General features: G+C 39.8%; 1 protein-coding gene across 6 annotated transcripts in view; it reads right to left on the bottom strand.

Annotated features, from left to right (window-relative positions):
* The window catches only part of pde4d (phosphodiesterase 4D, cAMP-specific), a 217,063-nt gene that overhangs the window by 103,626 nt on the left and 93,461 nt on the right, over positions 1 to 19,976 (bottom strand). Inside the window, exon 1 of one of the 6 annotated variants that reach the window (XM_061767851.1) lies at positions 8,357 to 9,197. The exons of the other annotated variants lie outside the window; for them this stretch is intronic. Within the exon in view, the coding sequence (XP_061623835.1) occupies positions 8,357 to 8,619 (263 nt within the window). The 5' untranslated portion in view covers positions 8,620 to 9,197. Of the gene's footprint in view, positions 1 to 8,356; positions 9,198 to 19,976 lie in introns of those variants that run through there. 6 annotated transcript variants of the gene reach the window in all.

Below are 19,976 nucleotides of genomic sequence, written 5' to 3'. Positions count from 1 at the left end.
TGACCCGTGGACCACATACGGCCCGCTTCTTTTTTTAATCCGGCCCACTGAGCACTTACAAGGCTCCTGAAATATTTGTTGCATACATTTCGATGTTTTCCCCCTAAAGTTGGTTAATTAAAATGTATTTGGATTTTTATTCTTTGACCTCATTAAAATCAAATTAACTCATTTAGTGCCAGAGACATATTCGTACGTTTTCACAAATCCATCTATTTAGTGCCAAAGACGTATTAATAAGTTTTTCGTGTTTTATTTTAATTTTATTTTTTTTGTTTTTTAAATTTGGCGCAGCTGCTCCACCATATGTATCAAAGGTTTGGGAAGGATTTTAGTATGATAAATCAACACTAAATGGTAGCAGTGGCTTTGATCAGAGGAAGACGACCCGTGTGGGCGTGGTAGTGAGTTGTAGGAGCGTGGTTGAGAGACAGAGACAGAGAGAGAGAGAGAGAGAGAGACAGTGATCGACAGAACGAAAAAATATGGATAATAACAAATAGCTTGCTCTAAAACAGAGTTTTGCGAGTGCCAAAAAGTCATCATTTTCCCAAAAAAGAGGAAAAGGATGACAACGAACGGCATGTAACGCTGGTCATGTCGAGCGTTCGAAGGCTAGCGGTGAGATCGCGACCATATCACGGTCCACTTTCCCCTGAAACGTCGACTGCCGATGGACATTTTTGCTCGGGTTACAAAGGGCCTGATCCAGATTCATCCTTATCTGGGAACAGCAGGGCGTCCTCCATGAGCCCACAGAAAGTCACGGAAGAGGTAAGAACTTGCTAACTTCAAAGCTAACGTCAAAACAAACATAGCCTGAGCGATTACTCCCTTTTACCATTTTTATCCTTTAACATGCACAAATAAGTGCAAGTTTGTCCTACGATACTACACATTATTTTTTTTTTGTCCTTTTATTTATAGACAGTAGTGCACAAAAATGTAATTTTGAAACAATGTGATGTGTGTAATGTAGATTATTTTTTTTTTTACCTTTCCTCAATATTTTGTGGCAATTGTACATATTTCTAAAAATTGCAGTTGGTGCAACCAGCAGCAGATGCACTCTGACACCAGTTGGCAAGAAAGGTGAAAAAAGTATTTTTCTCCACTTCACACTGCAGCAATAATATGTTTTACAGGGGGGGGCGTCAAGCAGCGGTGGGGCTGTTCATGGCTGGTTGTCTGCTGATTGGGAACCCACAAAAGTCCCACATACACACGCACACACACACACAGCTGTACAAATAACAGTTCATGCATCATGAATTTGAAAATGCATGTGTTATACTTATAAATAAACTGGTATTTTGCAATCAAAATACCCTTTTTTTGCATTGTTTATGTTGTTATATAGTCGGAAAGCATTATTTAGACATTTGAGCTATCATAAAAGCAAAACAAATTCGCATCAAAGTGAAAGTTTTGCTTGAAATGCATCTTTCACAAGTATCTTTTTTTCAGTTTTTTTCTTGGAAACGAGTATTGTCAAGAAACGTACCTATGGTCAACTGCTGTTTACTAAAGAACGGTAAAAGGTAGAAGTGTACTTTTCTTCCTGATGAAAGAGGAGGGTTGAATCTTTCTTTTGGTAGGTTCCATGTTTCTATAGGTATACAACACAATTTTCTGTAGCCCTTCAAAAATCAGTCAAAATTGTCAATTTTTTTTACATATTTTAAATAAAAAATTTAACATTGGAGTGGTGCCTTGAGTTATGAGTTATTAGACACACATGATGGTGGGTTACACAACTGACTCAGTACATGGCAATAACGGTAATATTAGTCATATTTCACAAAGTATAAAGATAAATATATGCCTGTGAGTATTTTTACATTGTCTGTCTACATGTGTTGCTTCACTGTTTCTTTTCAACTATACACTGCTTAAATGGTTATAAAGATGTGATTATTGTTGTTATTTATTAGCCTATTGATGCCGTTTTGCCTTCTGTGTTAGCATTAAGCTAGCGCAGAGTCTTATGGCAAAGTTGTGTGGTTGTTTTAAATACACAACATGTAAATGTTTAACATTTTGTTTGGCAGTAAACTACGAATGGCAGAGGCAATAAACAGCTTGAAGCATTTTTCTAAAGAATTGTTCACTATCTGCCAAACTGCCCCTTGTCCTGAAGTACCTAAGTTGAGTTTGCTTCCACCATGTAGCACTCGTACCTCGAATAGTTTCTCGCTCATCAAAGCAAAAAAACGGCCCAGCAACAGCTTGTATCTCAGAAGACTCTTTAAGTCGGTCGGATACACACATAAAAACAGTCGGGTTGTTTGTCCCGATTTTGCCCATTTGTGACCGAGGACATCAAACGCCTGACAAACTCATTTTTTATAAGATTATCCTTAAGTCTGAGGTGTGTTAAGAGTGGACCTCCGAAAGAGGTCGGGGCCAACAATCGTAAATAACGAACGCGTTCAATATTTACGACCAAAACTCAAAGCGTAGACCTTTAACACAAAAGTTGCATTACACTTTCCATCATTACAGTTAACATCAACGACTGGAAATGTTTATTTTTTATTTTAATAACCATGAGACAGGTTTAGATGTTTGCTTTGGCCAATCAGCATTTGGGTCGCGTTGATGATTGACGAGAAAATATGCGGGCAGTTTCCATTCAACTCTGGCCCTGCAAGAGCAGGAAAGCTGTACATCAGTCCAATCAGTCCGCTGAGAAGCATTGTCTCCTTAATGAAGTGTGTGGAGTGTTACCACTGAGGGCTAAGTGCGTGTTTGCGTGTGTCACCAGAATTTAGCACCCAGCGGCCTTGCGAATCCTAGCGGCGAAAAACAATAAGGAGATGATTGAGGTAAATTATGCTGGTGTGTCTCACTCTCATAAATAAATTGTCTCTCCCTTCTCTCCTCATCTGCCACATCATCAGTATCTAGTCTGTCTGACACGTCTTCTTGTTTTTTTTTTTTTTTACCAAATCATCAAAACAGCACATTGCCTTGATTAGTCAGGCGTTGTCCTCGCTTACCGCCTCGTACTGTTACTCTCCTGCAAGCCCCGACGCAAAGGACGTTTGTCTTGCATTTGCGTGAACACGGTTGACAGTCGATCTGGGTTCATATCAACAACTACAGGCAGTTTGAGTCGCGTTGCTGCCAAGCGTTAACAGTTTAGTTCCCAAGCTACGGCTCCAATCAGTAAACTACGGTCAGGCTACTGTTTCGACTGCAAGGTTTGCAGGTGGGATGGCAATATCCGTGTCATCTATGTAAACAGTGGTGGTGTTATTTAACATTTAATTAAAAGGAGACAGTGAGCCACTTTTCCACTAATCAAAATAGTTTCCATATGTCGCTTCCAGATCAATTTGTCTGAATTTCCGTTATGTTTTTAAAATTTTGTCAAGAACATCACGGCAGGTCAGTTATTGCAATATATTATGTAATAGGATAAAAGGAATTCCGCATACTGTACAACTGCACAACACAATCATTACTCTAGAATCGTAATCGTTAAGAAAAATTATGGCTTCAATATTGTTTTTTTTTTTAATGTATTTATTGTGTCCACCTTGTAATGGTGGCCGCATCTGCAGACTGAATCAAAGAACTCTATATGAGATTTTAATGTGCAAACATCAAAAATATTTGTGTCTGTGGATTAATTAGCCTTTACCGAATCTGTCGTCAAACGTAGTAAAGAAAGCAAGTCCATTCGATTAATCAGCTCTCAAATGTCAAAATGAAAACTAAATCAGCATTATTTTACAAACAAACAAGTAATATTGCTGATAGATTGGATTGGATAGTTTATGCACGGACCATAGTTTAGGTTTCTATTTTGTGCAAGGTACTTGTACAAATGTCTTGTCTTGCATGCTATTGTTGTATTTCCTGAATACTTGAACTTTTGTCACTTTTAAAAAAAAAAACTTTACAGTATTTTACAGTCTTATGTGCCAGTTACCAGACGTTCCGATGATGCTGTCAGCTTACAACACAATTATGTGCATTCAAGAACACTGTAGCTCTATTTAGCGTTTGGCTTTGACGTAATAATGGTTCTGCGTAGTCCAGCCATTGCTTGAAAAGGAAGAAAAGAAAATAGCGATTATTTGGTATTCAAAAGTGAGACAGTTTGGGTTGGACATTTCGGGATGCCTTTACAATGGAAATGCAATACAAATCCAAACCATATTGGTATAAACTCAAGCCTAAACCGCTTTCAAGTCTTCCAACAACCTTGTTTCCCCTCAAAGAGTGCCGTTTGGTACTATGAGAAGGTTCCCCAAAAACTGCTCTGCCTGACCATTTGTTGCAACCCAATTGCTGGAACACCGATCATAATGGTTGCAAAGGTATTGAAACCTTTGATCAGGGCAAGTCTGGGTATTGCCAAACCTACATCCCTTCCAGGTACAACATCACAGCTGCTACTGTTGACAGCAGTTTTTGTTGGGTTAAAAGGATGTAGAGCACTGCTTTGATGTCACTATTGTGGGACTAATAAAGGTTATCTTATCGCATCTTATTTACGTAGCTGACGCAGCTATGGCTATCCCGACACACCCCGTGGTGGAAATGCAAGCCACATCAGGGTTTTACTCTTTCTAAACTGTACTGTGGACATCTGGCGCAGTTACCCAAACGGAAAGCTAGAGGATGACACCAGGGTTATAAAAGTTTGGGATTTTACATTATGGTTAGTTTTTATTTAGTTTTGACTTTTCTTTTTCAAATTCGGATTCCTTTTACTTAGTTTTTAGAGTAGGTTTGTTAGTTTGTATTAGTTTTTATTTTTACAATAAAATGCTTCATTTTTTGTTTGTTTGTTTTTATGATTATTTTAGCATTCGTTTTAGTTTTTTTTATTACTATTATTATTATTATTCGGGGTATTTGTCAAGTGTGAGATAAAAAAAAAAAAAGATCGCAATAAGTATTGTGTAATAAAAACCAACAACAACAAAAAATACAATTTAAAAAAAAATGTACTAACTTACTAACAGATGAAGAACCATTCACAAATCAAATACAGGTACTGAATAACAGTCCACAGAATTTGAAGTGCAATAAGTGCAGTGCATAATACTGCTTCTAAGGTTAGATAAGATCAGTGATTCCCAACCAGTGTGCCATGAGCGATCGTCAGGTGTGCTGTGGGAAATTATAAAATTTTACTAAACTTGCCTAAAAAAAAAAATTCATTTACAAGAAATAATGTATCTTTGTTCATCTATTGATGCCTTTGAGGCATAGTGACAGACAGAACAAATAAATGCTCTTCTATTAGATGGCAGGAAGTAAATACAGTAATTACTGTGCAACACGTAGCAACAAAAACAGCCTGGACGTAAAAGTTTGCTTCGCGGAAAAACTTGGTGCTTGGTCTGGATGTCAGTCTGGCGAGACGTCAATACGACAGCGCTGCCCGATGACATCACTTCTAGGCGACACACAGTAAGTGAACTACAATTCTCTGTTCGACCTTCCTCCGGTATCCGTTCTGTATTTACTGCTGTGTCAGAAATCGTTCAGTCACTACTCCATACTCCCCATGTAGGGTTGCACTATATAGTGAATTCATTCATAACAGCTCACAGCTGTCGCACAATAAATAAGGAGGCTGTTGCGGTCGGTTAAAAAATAAATAAAAAAGATTGCTGCACATTATTAAAACGAGAGGATTTTGTAAATAAATGTGTCCTGGTTTTTTTTTCTTTGTTGAAAAGTTACATGTGTACAAAAAATTCACTCCCTTCCGTCTGTGTCACATCTAGTGGCGCTATTCTTCTCTGAAAACGCAATGTTTTATGGTAGATCACGACTTGGTGAGTGACCATCTGGTCGGTCACTACTTTTTGCTATTGCTTGTGTGAGATTTTTAGCGCACTATATAGGGCACTGAATTTGATCACTAAGCATTCGGACACCAGTACAAAACGGCAAAACCACTATTATAGTGCACTATGTAGCGGTTAGTTAGTGATTTCAGACAGAGCCTGTGTATTTATTCGAAATAAATAGATTTTAAAATTAACACCTAAAGATCATGTATGAAATTAATTGACAAGACAAAAACAAAAGGACATTGTACTGTAACTATAGTTAGTTTTGTGAACGTAAAATGTCGTTTTAGTTAACTTTTTTTTTTTTTTTTTTTTAAACATTCTTGTTTTTATTTTATTTTATTTTGTTTATGAAAATGTTTTTCTATTTAAGTTTTGAGTTATTTCGTTTTCATTTACTATAATATTCTTGGACCAGACCAAGCACAGAAGCCACTGGTAAAGATTTATACTTCACCCAAGAGAAAAAAAAAAAAGGTAAAGGCCAAATAAGACAATGGGTGACAAATGCGTCAGTTGAAAGCAAGGAAGTGTGTTACAAACAACAATTGAAGACCACAATGTGCCAGCAGTTTTTAAAGCTTGGGATTTAAAAACACACAACCCAGCAACCTTTTTGTCTGTCTCCAGCTGCAATGACTGACTGGTTTATCGCAGCATCACCACTGTTCATGTTTCGGAAATATTTATTGTGAGCGCTGTTAGCCTTTTCCCAGAAACACCACAACCGACGGGGTGCAGAAAAACAGTAATACGATGTATCGACCAGATATCGCCTATCAGGGATGCAACAGAGCACAGCGGTCGTTCAACGAGAACCAGTGTGTGTGTGTAACAATTAGTTTGCCGGTATTTAATTTAATTTGCCTCATTAACCACATTAAAAATGCCAGCTCTATCCATGCATGTGGACGAATCAGGAAGTTGCTTTATATATCAAGACAAATCTCTCCAATCTCTGACACCATTTGCTACCACATGCCATTTCCACCTAATCACCATGGAGAAGAGCTCGAGCCAATGACGAAAAGGAAACATCCTCCGATTATTAATTGGGAATGGTGGAAAAGATCATTTAAAAATAATAATCAATAAATAAATCTCCCTTAAGTGACAGATAGGGGGTGAATGATGAGAGTGGTGTGAATCGTAAAATAATCAGAAAGAATTAAACACCACGGACAAACAGTTGCATTTGTGTGTGTGCGCACAGACACAGGTAATGAAGTCATAAAATTGAAATTACACAGACACGCTCGCAACATATATACGAGCACCGGGCGCCGAAAGATGGATAACGGTGATAATAAAAGTGATGGGAGATTTAATAAAGAAAAAACTCCAAACAGATTATGCAAGGAAACAACAGTAGTCAAGTCACATTTGACGCAGCAAAGGCCAAGTTATACAGGCAGATGTCAGTTGTGTAGAAATACAACTTACTTGCATCTCCATGCCCATAAAGCGAGCGAAATTCTGGAGGTGCTTTAGACAAAATGGGCCATGAAGGTGGCTTTGGGGGCTACATTTCCAAAAGATTTTGAGGGTCATTAATGAGCATATTTTTGTCAACCCCTACTAAACGTACATTTTCTGGAACACGCCTGATCCAAGTATCACAATAACGAAGAAGCGCAGCGAAGCAAATACGCAAACTAGTTCATTGCGCGCCGTTTGTAACCTCGAAGCTAGTACTGTCATAAACCAAGGACCCCCCTCCACAGCATATGACTTCAAACAACAGGAGACTGGAAGTCGTTGGGGAAAGAAGAAACTCGTTAACGTGTGTGTGCGTGGGGAGGGGGAAAGAGCAGTACGGAGGCGCAAACGGCAGGGGAATAGATGAAGGCACGAGGCGTGGGTGGGCGCAACCGAGCCTGATAGACAGCCAATAATAGAGCGCTAATTAACAGTCCAAAAACTGCTGGCAGGAAGGTGTACTAAGAGGAATATGCTGAAGGAATAACTTGATGGAGAGCTTCCTGTTCTAAGATGGTAGAAGACTACCATAAGATTATATTAGCGTAAAGTGAAGTAGTGTCTGTGTGTTAGATGTGTGCTTTTAAGAGGCGGAGCCTGCGTGCGAGTGTCCACGTGTGAGCTGTGGCAGACAGCAGCTCTCGAGCGTGCTCATGTTAATGTGTTTTACGTTGGTCCAGGTGTTCTATAAATCACTGACATCGCCAGTGACTATGGTTCTCCTTTCCCACATGCAAGGGCACGACAGTAAGTAAGTACACTGCAAAATCCATTAAAATAACGGCCATTGGACCGCAGTGATATAGTGGGGATTTCCACAACAGACAGATAGGAGCCACAAAAAAATATGTATATTCTATACAGTGGGCGAATACTGTATGGGTAAGAACAGTCGTCACAGGTAAGAGGAAAGGCAAAGATTACTGGCTCAACTAGCTTACCACACCTGCAGCTGCCACTGTTCTACAAGCAGTTCTTGAAAGTTTTCCCTTCCAGGTGCTTTTCCAAAAAATATTTTTGAACTGTACTTGATTGTGTACTGTATTTGGTCTCACCATGTGTGTGCCACGGTGAAGCGCCTCTGCTTGTGGATGTTGTTGTTGAGCAGCATGCGGCGGAGAAGCCGTGGCGAGTTGCGCGGCGAGAGGCGGGGGGAGATGGAGGAGGGCGAGCGCCGGTGTCCTCGGGGTCTTTCCGGGTGCAGCAGGTTCTCGCGCAGGATCTTCACTAGGTCCTCGTTCAAGCCCGAGTGCTTGGGCATGGAGGGCACGGCCAGGGTGTCCTGGTGCGTCGGCCCCATGGCTGCCTGCTGGGCCATGCCTCGCCCGCGGCTTGGCCACCAGGTCCACCAGTAGCACCGGGAATATGCCCCAATTCAAAGATGAAATCACCTCTGGTTGTATCAACCCAGAATGTGAAGAATCTGTAAAACCCCTGCACCTTCCCAAATTCCTCTGGATAGTCAAGTCAAATCAAATCTGTCCAGGTTAAAAAAAATAAAAATAATAAAAATAAATAAATAAATCCTCTTTTTCCTCCCGTCTCCTTGTCAAGAGATGATCACTGAAGGGGCTGCCGCCTTTGTCTGCAAGACTACGCTGGATGTCTGCTGTGAGAAGATGAGGGGACGATGCAAGAGAGGAGAGAGGGCGGGAGAGAAAAAAAAAAAAAGAAAAAAAAAAAGGGATTTCCGTCTTTCAGAGCAGCGGTGCAGTCCAGCAAATCCAAATCTGGCAGGAGTTTAACTAAATCAATGAGAGAGTGCCCCCTGAATGCCGCGCCACTGTTTTAGTGAAATCTAACCACTGGGAACCATCACCTGCCCAGTGCGACTAAATCCAGTAAGGCTTGCTGGAGTTCTGCACCATCCAATCGAAGCAATTCATCCATCCTCCTCCTCCTCCTCTTCCTCTTCCTCCTCCTCCCATCTTTCCTCCCGACACACACAGGCAGAAAATGACTGCTGACTGCAGCCAGTTTACAAGCTACTGATCCTTTGGAGCTGCACACAGCAAGTGTGTGTTTGTCGTGTGTGTGTGTTTAATAAAGGATAAATAGAGGGAGGAATACAGTCTGCTTGAGTGACGCTGCGAAGATGTTTTAAGAGAAGCGTGCTTCCGAGAGCGGAGCCGTGCGGCGCTAAAAGCATGCATGAGTTATTGAGGGAGGTGAAGGCTGCTCTGCATCAAGATGTGTCAAGGAACAGCCAAGGATGCCAAGTGTGTGCCTACACGTGCAACACCTTAGAGGGGACATTATGGAAAATTGGCTTTTTGACGGCTTGTATACAAATATTCCGTGGAATGTGTGAAATTAAACGAGTAAATATTTTGTAAACTGGGTTAGGATTCTATGGGTTGGGTTAAGTTGTGAAAATGTGTGCGTGAGCGAGCCATTCTGCACTTCCTAATTTACATGATTACAGTACATAATCACACAGAGTTTTTCCTGTCCATGGTAGGATCAGCTGGGGGGTGGAGAAGATCCAGAGCTTCTTTCAAGTTCTGAATCGCCGACTTTCCTCACAGTTGCGACACCACTGCTATTATTTTAATAGCAAATAGACAAAAGGCAAGCAGAGTTTCACTGACTTGTTGGATGCACAGCTTCGATTTAACTTCTACAACCCCAATTCCAATGAAGTTGGGACGTTGTGTTGAACATAAATAAAAACAGAATACAATGATTTGCAAATCATGTTCAACCTATATTTAATTGAATACACTACAAAGACAAGCTATTTAATGTTCAAACTCATAAACTCAGTTAAAATCATTAACTTGGAATTTTATGGCTGCAACACATTCCAAAAAAAGCTGGGAAAGGGGTCATGTTTACCACTGCGTTACATCACCTTTTCTTTGAACAACATTCATTAAACGTTTGGGAACTGAGGACACTAATTGTTGAAGCTTTGTAGGTGGAATTCTTTTCCATTCTTGCTTGATGTACAGCTTCAGCTGTTCAACAGTCTGGGGTCTCCGTTATCGTATTTTACGCTTCATAATGCGCCACACATTTTCAATGGGAGACAGGTCTGGACTGCAGGCAGGCCAGACTAGTACCCACACTCTTTTACTACGAAAGCCAGGCTGTTGTAACAAGTGCAGAATGTGGTTTGGCATTGTCTTGCTGAAATAAGCAGGAGCGTCCATGAAAAAGATGTTGCTTGGATGGCAGCATACGTTTCTCCAAAACCTTTATGTACCTTTCAACATTAATGGTGCCTTCACAGATGTGTAAGTTACCCATGCCATTGGCACTAACACAGCCCCATACCATCACAGATGCTGGCTTTTGAACTTTGCGTCCATAACTGTCCAGATGGTTCTTTTCCTCTTTCGCCCAGAGGACACGACGTCCACAATTTCAAAAAACAATTTGAAATGTGGAGTCGTCGGACCACAGAACACTTTTCCACCTTAGATATGCTCGGGCCCAGAGAAGCCAGCCGCGTTTCTGGGTGTTGTTGATAAATGGCTTTTGCATAGTAGAGTTTCAAATTGCATTTACGGATGTAGCGCTGAACTGTATTTACTGACATTGGTTTTCTGAAGTGTTCCTAAGTCCATGTGGTGATATCCTTGACACATTGATGTTGGTTTTTGATGCACTGCCGCCTGAGGGATCGAAGGTCACGGGCATTCAATGTTTATAATGTATTATTATATAGCATTGTTAAAATAATATTTTAACAACACTGTCAGTGAAGTCAACTCTCAGTCAACTGGGTCAGTGAAACAATAAAATAGTTATAACGGTTAACATAACTACTTTAACAATTTATATTGATTATATAATATTCATTCAAATATTTAACTTTTAGCTGAAACATTAATGAATATTAAGTCAATTGGGTTAGTTCCACACACATTGCCTTTTCGTTCATAGGTTTGATATTGATACTGATTATAAAGAACCTCGACTCAAATGTTCATATTAGTCTATTCTGCGGGCTGCTAAGAAAATGGATGCTCATAATTTGGACACCCTTTATTTAAACCATGCAAACCTTTTTGGCCCACCCCCATAAAAGAATCGGAATCGAGAATAATTTGGAACCAGAATGGAACCAAGGAACCGGAATCGCTCAAATTCCAACGATGCCCAACTCTAATTACGACACTTGTCAGGAGAATACACCAAATGTCAAGCAAACTTTCGCCTCTGTGGTTCCGCATCGTGTTAGCCAAAGTAGTAGCTAAGCAGCCGTAAGCGAGGAGGTAGCCGCGGCGGCCGCGGTTTTTGCTTGCGTCATCACAACATCCTCTTTCGGCCGTGTAGTTGCAGCAACAAAGTCTCTCGGTCAGCGAATTTTCGATGCATCCCTAGTTTGAACTATTAATATGGGAAATAAACACTTTGGGAAGGGACGTCAATAATTTTTTTTATTTTTTTCGTTATTCGCAGCAAAATGGGAAAATGTTATGGCTAACCCATAAAAGGTTAATCGACTGCAAATTCCCATCCTAAATTGCTTGTAAATAACAGGAGATGCTCAAATTCCAAAGAAAGACGATTGATCGACATCATAGCATATCACAGAAATGCTTAGTCCATTTACAGCCAGATGCGAGGCATTTCTGCGAACGTCAGCTCAAAAACTACGCTTGTACCGCCAAAAAAAGAAATGAAATGAACCATAACACTGATTAATACGCCACAGCATATCATAGAATCCTCCATTACTGCAAGAATACGTCCCCTCGTGGCTGTGTGCAGCAAAGGGATGGCATAAGAGCAATTTCTCTCCAATTATTTCAGGCTCAAGTATCAGCTCAGCTTTTCCAAGGCAGCATCAATAACAGCATTCTTCTTGGTCACGATTGCCATTTGTCTGCCGTTCTTCTTTTCAACGCTGTGACCCCATCACGGAGAACGCTGGCTCGTGGGAATCGAATTTAGCGTAATCGCGTTCAAAATGAATTGCACCGCTGCAATGTGGCTGTTTAGTCGGCGGGGTCTGGCGTGTTACATCATGGGATCGCTGATTCGACGAAGCGCAAACTGTGACACATTGAGAAGAGGCAGCTTGCGTTCCAGCATTGCCAGCTATCTATTTTTTTTCCACTCTGCTGTTTCTCTCTTCACCGCCTTCACAACTGCTTTCTTTCGTCTGACCTTTTTCTTTGCGAAAAGATTTTCCTCAAGCCCTTACCGCATGACAAAATGTGTGCATCCCCCCCCCCCCCCCCCAGCACCGTCACCCAGTTACCAGGGACAACAAAGATGGAGCGGGACAAGTGGATTAATTCAGAAAAAAAAGGCTGAAGGACCAAAAGCAGGATTTAAAATAGCAATAAAATGGATGCATATAAGACAGAAGACTCCTGACAATATGTTAAACGAATAAAATCACCAAAAGAACCACATGCTAAGTTGCAAAAACTCCTGGTTAAGGAGTGGAACCCCAACCCACAGCAGCGTGTGACCAGCATTTAGTGCCAAGCTGTCATGTTTCATTAATAATAGGCTTTACACGATCAAGATTTTTGGGGCCGATCACCAATCAGCGAGTTTTTAAAAAAAAAAACGATTACCGATCCGATCACAAGATGGAGCAATGTGTCTATTTACATGACTTGTTCATTTGTTGTATATACTTGTGTACTGTATCCATCCATCCATTTTCTGTACAGCTTAACCTCCACAAGGGTTGCGGGCGTGCTGGAGCCCATCCCAGCTCAAAATTATTCTCTAGCATTTTAGGCAAAAGTTAAAACAACAATGACCTCTAGGGGGCATTCAAGGATTGGCCACTGACATAAGTTTCGGTCAAGTCAACATCACAACTGACAGAAATAATGGGTGCTTACTGTAATTAAATAACTTTATTGCAATTAAATTACTTTAATAAATACTGTCAATGACATGATTACTCTTTCTCACTGTCCCAGCTCTATGGACAGGTGTTGTCCAGAGTTTTAGTCCGTTCGGCACACACACACGCAAAAAAAAAAAGATTTTAAGATAATGTCGTTGCACAAGTGTGCACATCATCTTGTGATGTGTTCAGAATTAACCAATCACAATCAAACTTAATGGGAGTAAGCACACACCTGCCACCTTTTAAAGTTCCTCTGATTAACCCAAAATAAAGTTCAGATCTTTTAGTAGGCTTTTCCGGACATTTTATATTCTTTTTTTTTTTTTTTTGCCACCACTTTGACTAAGACCCCAATTTCAGCTAAAGAAAGAAAAAAAAAGCCCAAAAAGCATGATGCTGCCACTAACATGCTTCAATGTAGGTATGGTGTTCTTAGCACCAAAAATAACTTTTTGGAATTCGCTCAACCTTGGGTTTATTGGACCAGAACACATTTCCACATGTACAATTTTGTTAAAGTACACTTGTGCAAACCCATTATTTTAGCTGGTTTTTTTTGTTTGTTTTTTTTTTACTTCACCTCTCAAAAAAAAATCTATTGCGTTTTACTAGTTATAGGTCACCTCAATGGTGGAATAAGTATTGAAATGATTCATCTTGGTCTTATTTTTTCATCTCACAAAAATCTGACATTGAACAGGGTATGAATTGTTATATGCAGTGCATATGAAGTAAAAAAGGACAACAGCATTGCCGCACAATGCAGCTGAATTATCACATGATGGGTAGAACATTCACCAGAAAGAAGGCTATAAATGTCACGCTTTAATGTTATTTATCCACACTGCGGAAGATATATCACAAGGTGTGACTCATACCTAGAGGTATAAAGAGATGGAATATTTCATGCCGGGTCAGACCATTTCTTTTATTTCCCTTTGATAAATGTCTTTATTTAAAGGCAACATCAAATGAGTGTGCAACAGTCTGAATGCTTCCCCCCCAACGCCCCAGCCCCCACCCCCCGCGGGCAGCGGCTCGCTGCATGATGCTCCAAACATTATAGTTAGGCACATTCAATATTCAGTACATTGTGACACCTATTAATGTGGATGGACAGAGCTGGAGTAATACTGAAAACACACCACACAATGAATTAATTTGACAAAAGAATGTGATGTAGTTTGTGGCTTTAACAAACAAGGAGTGCAGTTCAGCCTTAGTGCAGCTCTGGCTCCCTCTAGTGGACGGATATGAACTCAATCAGGTGCCCAAGAGTTTCAGTATGATTTCACACATTCAAAATTGAATGCACTTAAATACATTGGGGGAGAATTTTTATCAATCAGTAATTTTCTGGAAAAATATATCTCATGAATCTCAAAATAGAAAGTCCCTGAAGTTGGCATTAATTATTATACTAATTATAACAAATGTATAATTTTTACAAATGTATTCATATCAAACATATTTTCAAATAATTTTCCACAGTAAATAAGAAACAAAATATTATATCATTAACAAAGTAATATGCAAGTATATATAACATAGAAGCAATACAATATCAATGTTTAACCCATAATACAAAGATTTTTTTTTTTTTTTAGTTTTTCCACAAATTGATGACTCACCAAACAATATTCCAGATATAAATAACTAATACAATAATATATCCTAATGGTCCAACAAAAAGCTTGTTTCATCACTTTTTTTCTTTAACTCAAATAATTAACTGAACAATATTTCATAAGTAAATAACTAATTGAATAATATATCATGCTATCCAACAAAAAGCTTGTATCGACACGCTTTTATGTTATTTTGTACCCACAAAAAAAATAAACGTTTGTTTGTTTTTACAATACAATTTGAGACTCACAAACTTCAGTGAGACATTTAAACTAATACTCTAGATAAAACAAAAATATATCTTTGTATCTTGTATTATGGCTTATCATTTTTAATTCTTACCTTCAGCTTCACAGATGCTATGTCAGGTTGTTATTAAAGTAACTCCGAGCAAAAGTTATTGATTCCTTTTCGTGGCACTGAGGTGAAAAGAGAGGCAACTATTTGTTTGGCCTTTATTTAGTGGAGCACATAAGACAGCCACTGATTTATTGAAGACCACCATGAAATGTCATGCACTTTTATCGATGATGATGGTTACCTGTTTAAAAATATAATATATATAATTTTCTATAAAGGTTCAAGTACATTTTTGATATTTGATGCTGCCTCCACACTAGTTGTAAATAAAAACAAATAACATGGCATCTCCATTCTCTTCAAGTAATGTACCTCATAACTAAACACACACAAAAATATCTAAATATTATACGACGACGGCTGTCCACAGCAATATGGAATTGTCCAAACTAAATCGCAGTACCCAAGTTGACCAATAGAGGGCAGAATCGTTGCAGGCAGCAATCTCCTGGAGAAGGCCTGCGGTTCACTCCAGCATATTGTATTGGCTAATATGACGGGCAGCTAATTATATGTATTCCATTCCATTGTAGTTTCCATTACTGCTTACCCTCACCAGGGTTGTGGGGGTGCTGGAGCCTATCCCAGCCATCTTCGGGCGAGAGGCGAGGTACACCCTGAACTGTCCGCCAGCCAACTGCAGGGCACATAAAAACAACCATTCGCACTCACAGTCACACCTACGGGCAATTTAGAGTCTTCAATCAACCTATCATGCATGTTTTTGGATTGTGGGAGGAAACCGGAGTGCCACACTCGCACGGGGAGAACAAGCAAACTCCACACAGGCCCAGAACTGTGAAGCAGATGTGCTAACCAGTCATCCACCGTGCCACCTTAATTATGTTTATCCATATAAAATGTTTGTTTTTATATCCATCTTTACTCACGCTCAATTTGCATTGGATAAAGCAAAACAATAAATTCCTCAAAATGTCACTTACTCAACATTATTATGAAATTATCAGAAAATATATTGGAGTTCGAGAGTTCTGAGTACTGAAAAGACTGACATTTTTAACGTTTATGGATAGTTCACTTTGGATGAATTATGTGTAAAATGGAGGTAGTTTGTCATTTGAGAAGGAGAAAAATTTGGGGTGTGAGTGTGTGCATTCGGAGCCTTACAGAAACAGTTCTGTGCAGAAAGACGTGACAGGAGACTTCAAGTGAATCTGCTCCACAAGGGAAAATAGAATCCATGCTGTCACGCAGTGGTGTTGGGGCTAGATTTTTGCATCTGCTGCATAGCACATAAACTGATCCGCTAAAGTAACTGACCGGTGATGGAGTCATCTCAGTGATGAAGTGCTGCCTCCACGAAGGAAAATAACGGGCTTTGTGCATGCACTTCGAAGTTGCTTACAGTGAACACGGTCATCAGAGCGAATACACGGCGCAACGGGTGACCCTTTGGGTATTTTGATGGAAGCATGTCACAGAAGATTTATGAAGATACCTGGGAATTGTTTCAAAATGTGAAAAAAATGCATTTCTCCTTTAAAACATAAATGACAGCAAACCTTAGCATAAGCCACACAGATTTGATAACCTACTTTTTCCTGTTTGCTCTCCCTATTGCCCGCATCAGATTGCCAGGTACAGCAGGCCTGCTTGCCAGATCGCACAGCTGCCATAGTGACCCCGAGCGGTCCTTCTGCCCCACATGCGCTCAGTGGTTACAGCCAACCCGCCAACCACCACCACCACCACCACCTCCGCCCCTTCTGGCCTAAAAACCCGAGCACATGCTACTGGCAAAAGTGTCCGGTAAAGACGTAAATTGTGAATAGCGTCACTCGGGTTAAAGAGGTGCCATATTTTGCATATCTGATCCTCACAAATGGCTGTCATAACTGAATAGAAATACCATCACAACATCATCAAAAGTTCATGACGCACACACACACGGACTTACATTCTTTTTTTTTTTTTCATAGATGAGTTATTGAGTGTCCTTGGGTCCCTTAAAAGCCACTAAATAAATCTAAGCTACTATAATTACAAGTGTCAAGTATTTAAGTGACTCCCCTTTTTGTAATTGAGGTCTGTAGAAAAATGTCTCAAAAGTAAAAAACTTGGGAGTCCTTGTATGATACTTCCACCCAGTAAGCATCTAAAAGGAACAATTCCACGAGTGCATTTGGCTTTTGTTTGTGTGTGATGACAGACTGCAGAACAAATGAATTTACTTTGTTTTCAACTGCAGGGGTGTCAAGCTTGTTTTCGTCACCAGCTTAATTGTAGTTGTTCCTCATGGGAATTGTTATAGGGGTGAAAACACAAAATGTAATTACAAGGCATTTAACAGTATGCAGAGGGGGAAAAAAAAACATTTCAGTATCTACCTTGGTTTTAAGTTCACGGTACAGTACACACTGGGTACAGTAAGTGAACAATAGGCAAAACAAACTGGATAACTTAAGTGTGTGTGTGTGGGGGGGGGGGGGGGGGGGGTGTTGAAGACACGTGAAACAGCCAAAAACTTTTCTCTTTAGGAAAGTCGAACATCTAAAATTTGTCTTTTTTTTTATTTTTTTTTTAAATGAAGGATGCAGAGATCAATAAAGGATCGCGAGTGTGCTAGCCAAAAGCTGAGCAGCAATGTGTGTGTATATATATGGGTTTTTTTTTGTTTTTGTTTTTTAAACAGGCAGAGTTGACTTTATAAATCCATGCATCAACCGAATCTGGAAGTAGAGATAGGATCAAAAATTGGGTGAGAAAAATAACTACATATTGAAAACACATCCCTCACTCATAATTTGCCTGACACGTTGAGAGCCTATTGCAATTTCCAAGGCATTACGAGTCGGGGGCAGTGTGCCTTTGACGGAATAATGACTTAGAAAGCTGAACTTCGGTGAGTCCTCACTGCCAAGGAAAGAAGTAATATTATATTATAGACCTCAGGCCAGGATCCTTCAGCACACTCTTGGAAGCTTTGATTAGAAGTGTGCATGCGGCAGAGTGACAAGCCGATGTGTGTACGTCTCATTTTTCTTGTGCATTTATTGCACAGGCGTGCTTACAAGCATGTGTTTTGGCTTTGGCAGGAGAAGGAAATGGACCAGGTGGGAACAAGAAGAGTAGGAGGGAGGAAGGTATAGGAGGTAAATGAGTGGGAGCAGCTTGCCAAGTATGACAGGAGCTGAGAGCGGCCGGTAACAGACGCCAGGTGAAAATAAACGGATAAATAAGAACGAGCACACAAACACAAACATGGCGGAGAAGGGGAAGACGAGAAGTTGAGGGCAGCGTTGCAAATAGCCGCCAGCCACTGTCATGATGATCCCAGGAAGAAGGAGCCTGGCTTTGGAGAGTAGGTGTGCCCATCTGTTCCTGCATATCCTAAGTCATTTTAAAGTTATCATGCTAAATATGGTTTTTTTTTCTAGTTTTTCCAAATATGACTTGGGCAACGATTCTATGAGGCTACCGTTGTGGAAAATTCTAATATAGTGGAACCTCTGTTTTCCTACGCCCTAGTTTTCGTACTATTTGTTTTCTGACATTTTTGTCCGTCTAAATTATGTCTGAGTTTTTATACAGCCACTCAGGTTTCGCACAAAAAAAAATTAAATAAATAAAATAAAAAAATCAGCCATTAATTTCCCAGAATTGACGTTCATCTGAATAATTTTGTAAGTTGTGTAAAAATGTTCAGACCTTAAAAATAAAAGCAAGCAGTATGATAACACCGTTTCAACAAACTTTCTTTGGCCACACACAAAATCATTTGTTTGCTGTTGTGTTACACCAATGTTACACAAATTGCTTGAGTGTTGCCAAGCAAACGGGGAGGGTTTACTGCCTTGAGTTGTTAATAAAAGCTTCAACTGTGGAATACGCCTTTGCCTTCTGTTGAAACATTTTCAAACAATACAACAAAGTTCCAAATGCCAGCCATTAGAAGGCGAGAAACATAATAAAATTCAAGAAAGAATGTATGAAAAGTTCACCAGTACCACACTACTTTCTCCAGTGTCAACGGCAAAAGAATCCTTGCATGACTGTTGGAATATCACGCTGTTGTTCACTGTCAATCGGGTCGGCACAAAAATACCCAGCTAGGCATGAATAGCATCAAATAGCTGTTAGTTAGGTCTTGCAGAAAAAAAATCTGCTAGTCGGTGAGTTCATAATCACGATCACCACCAAATTTTAAGATGACAGTTAAAGCAAGAAGCACACTTCATATTTCCAATTGAGAAATCACATTGAACAACGAATATGTATATGCAAAAGGAAGACGAAGGATGGCATGCAGGGATGGAAAGAGAGGTCACGCTGAGATCACATGAATCCATTTCAGTGATGGTGGGTGACACTAATAATGTAAGTGACCCATTTTCTTTCTTGACCGCAGCCCTCGTGTATGCTAAGCATGTGTTTAATAAGATGACTATAAAATGAATCGTTTATATTCAGCATGAGAAGTCATTCACTGCGAAGGACAGCAAAATAAAATGAAATGACAAATGAGTTGGTCTTTAGCAAGATATACACAGCGATTTTTAACATTTTAAACTTAGCGGTTCTCAAGCTTTTTACACCAAGTGCCACCTAAAAAAATACTTAGTTCTCCAAGTACCACAATAAGGGCCACCATTAAAATACAGTAGAGTACTAGACCTGAGTGTTCATCAAAAAATATGCAGCAGTATGCAATATTTACTTTAAGAAACTTGTAACATTCTGCACAATTTGAACATCAAAACAGCTCTAAAATACAGGGGGGGGGGGGGGGGGAAACGACTGAAATATTGATTCAATTACAATGTATTTTACATAAAAGTTAAAACCTTTTCAATAATTAGCATTGCAAATCCTTGTGTGTGAGGCCATCACCGAAGTTG

Source organism: Phyllopteryx taeniolatus, chromosome 3, assembly GCF_024500385.1.
Source record: "Phyllopteryx taeniolatus isolate TA_2022b chromosome 3, UOR_Ptae_1.2, whole genome shotgun sequence".
NCBI classification, from domain to species: domain Eukaryota; kingdom Metazoa; phylum Chordata; class Actinopteri; order Syngnathiformes; family Syngnathidae; genus Phyllopteryx; species Phyllopteryx taeniolatus.
This window is presented reverse-complemented; position numbering and strand designations above follow the sequence as displayed.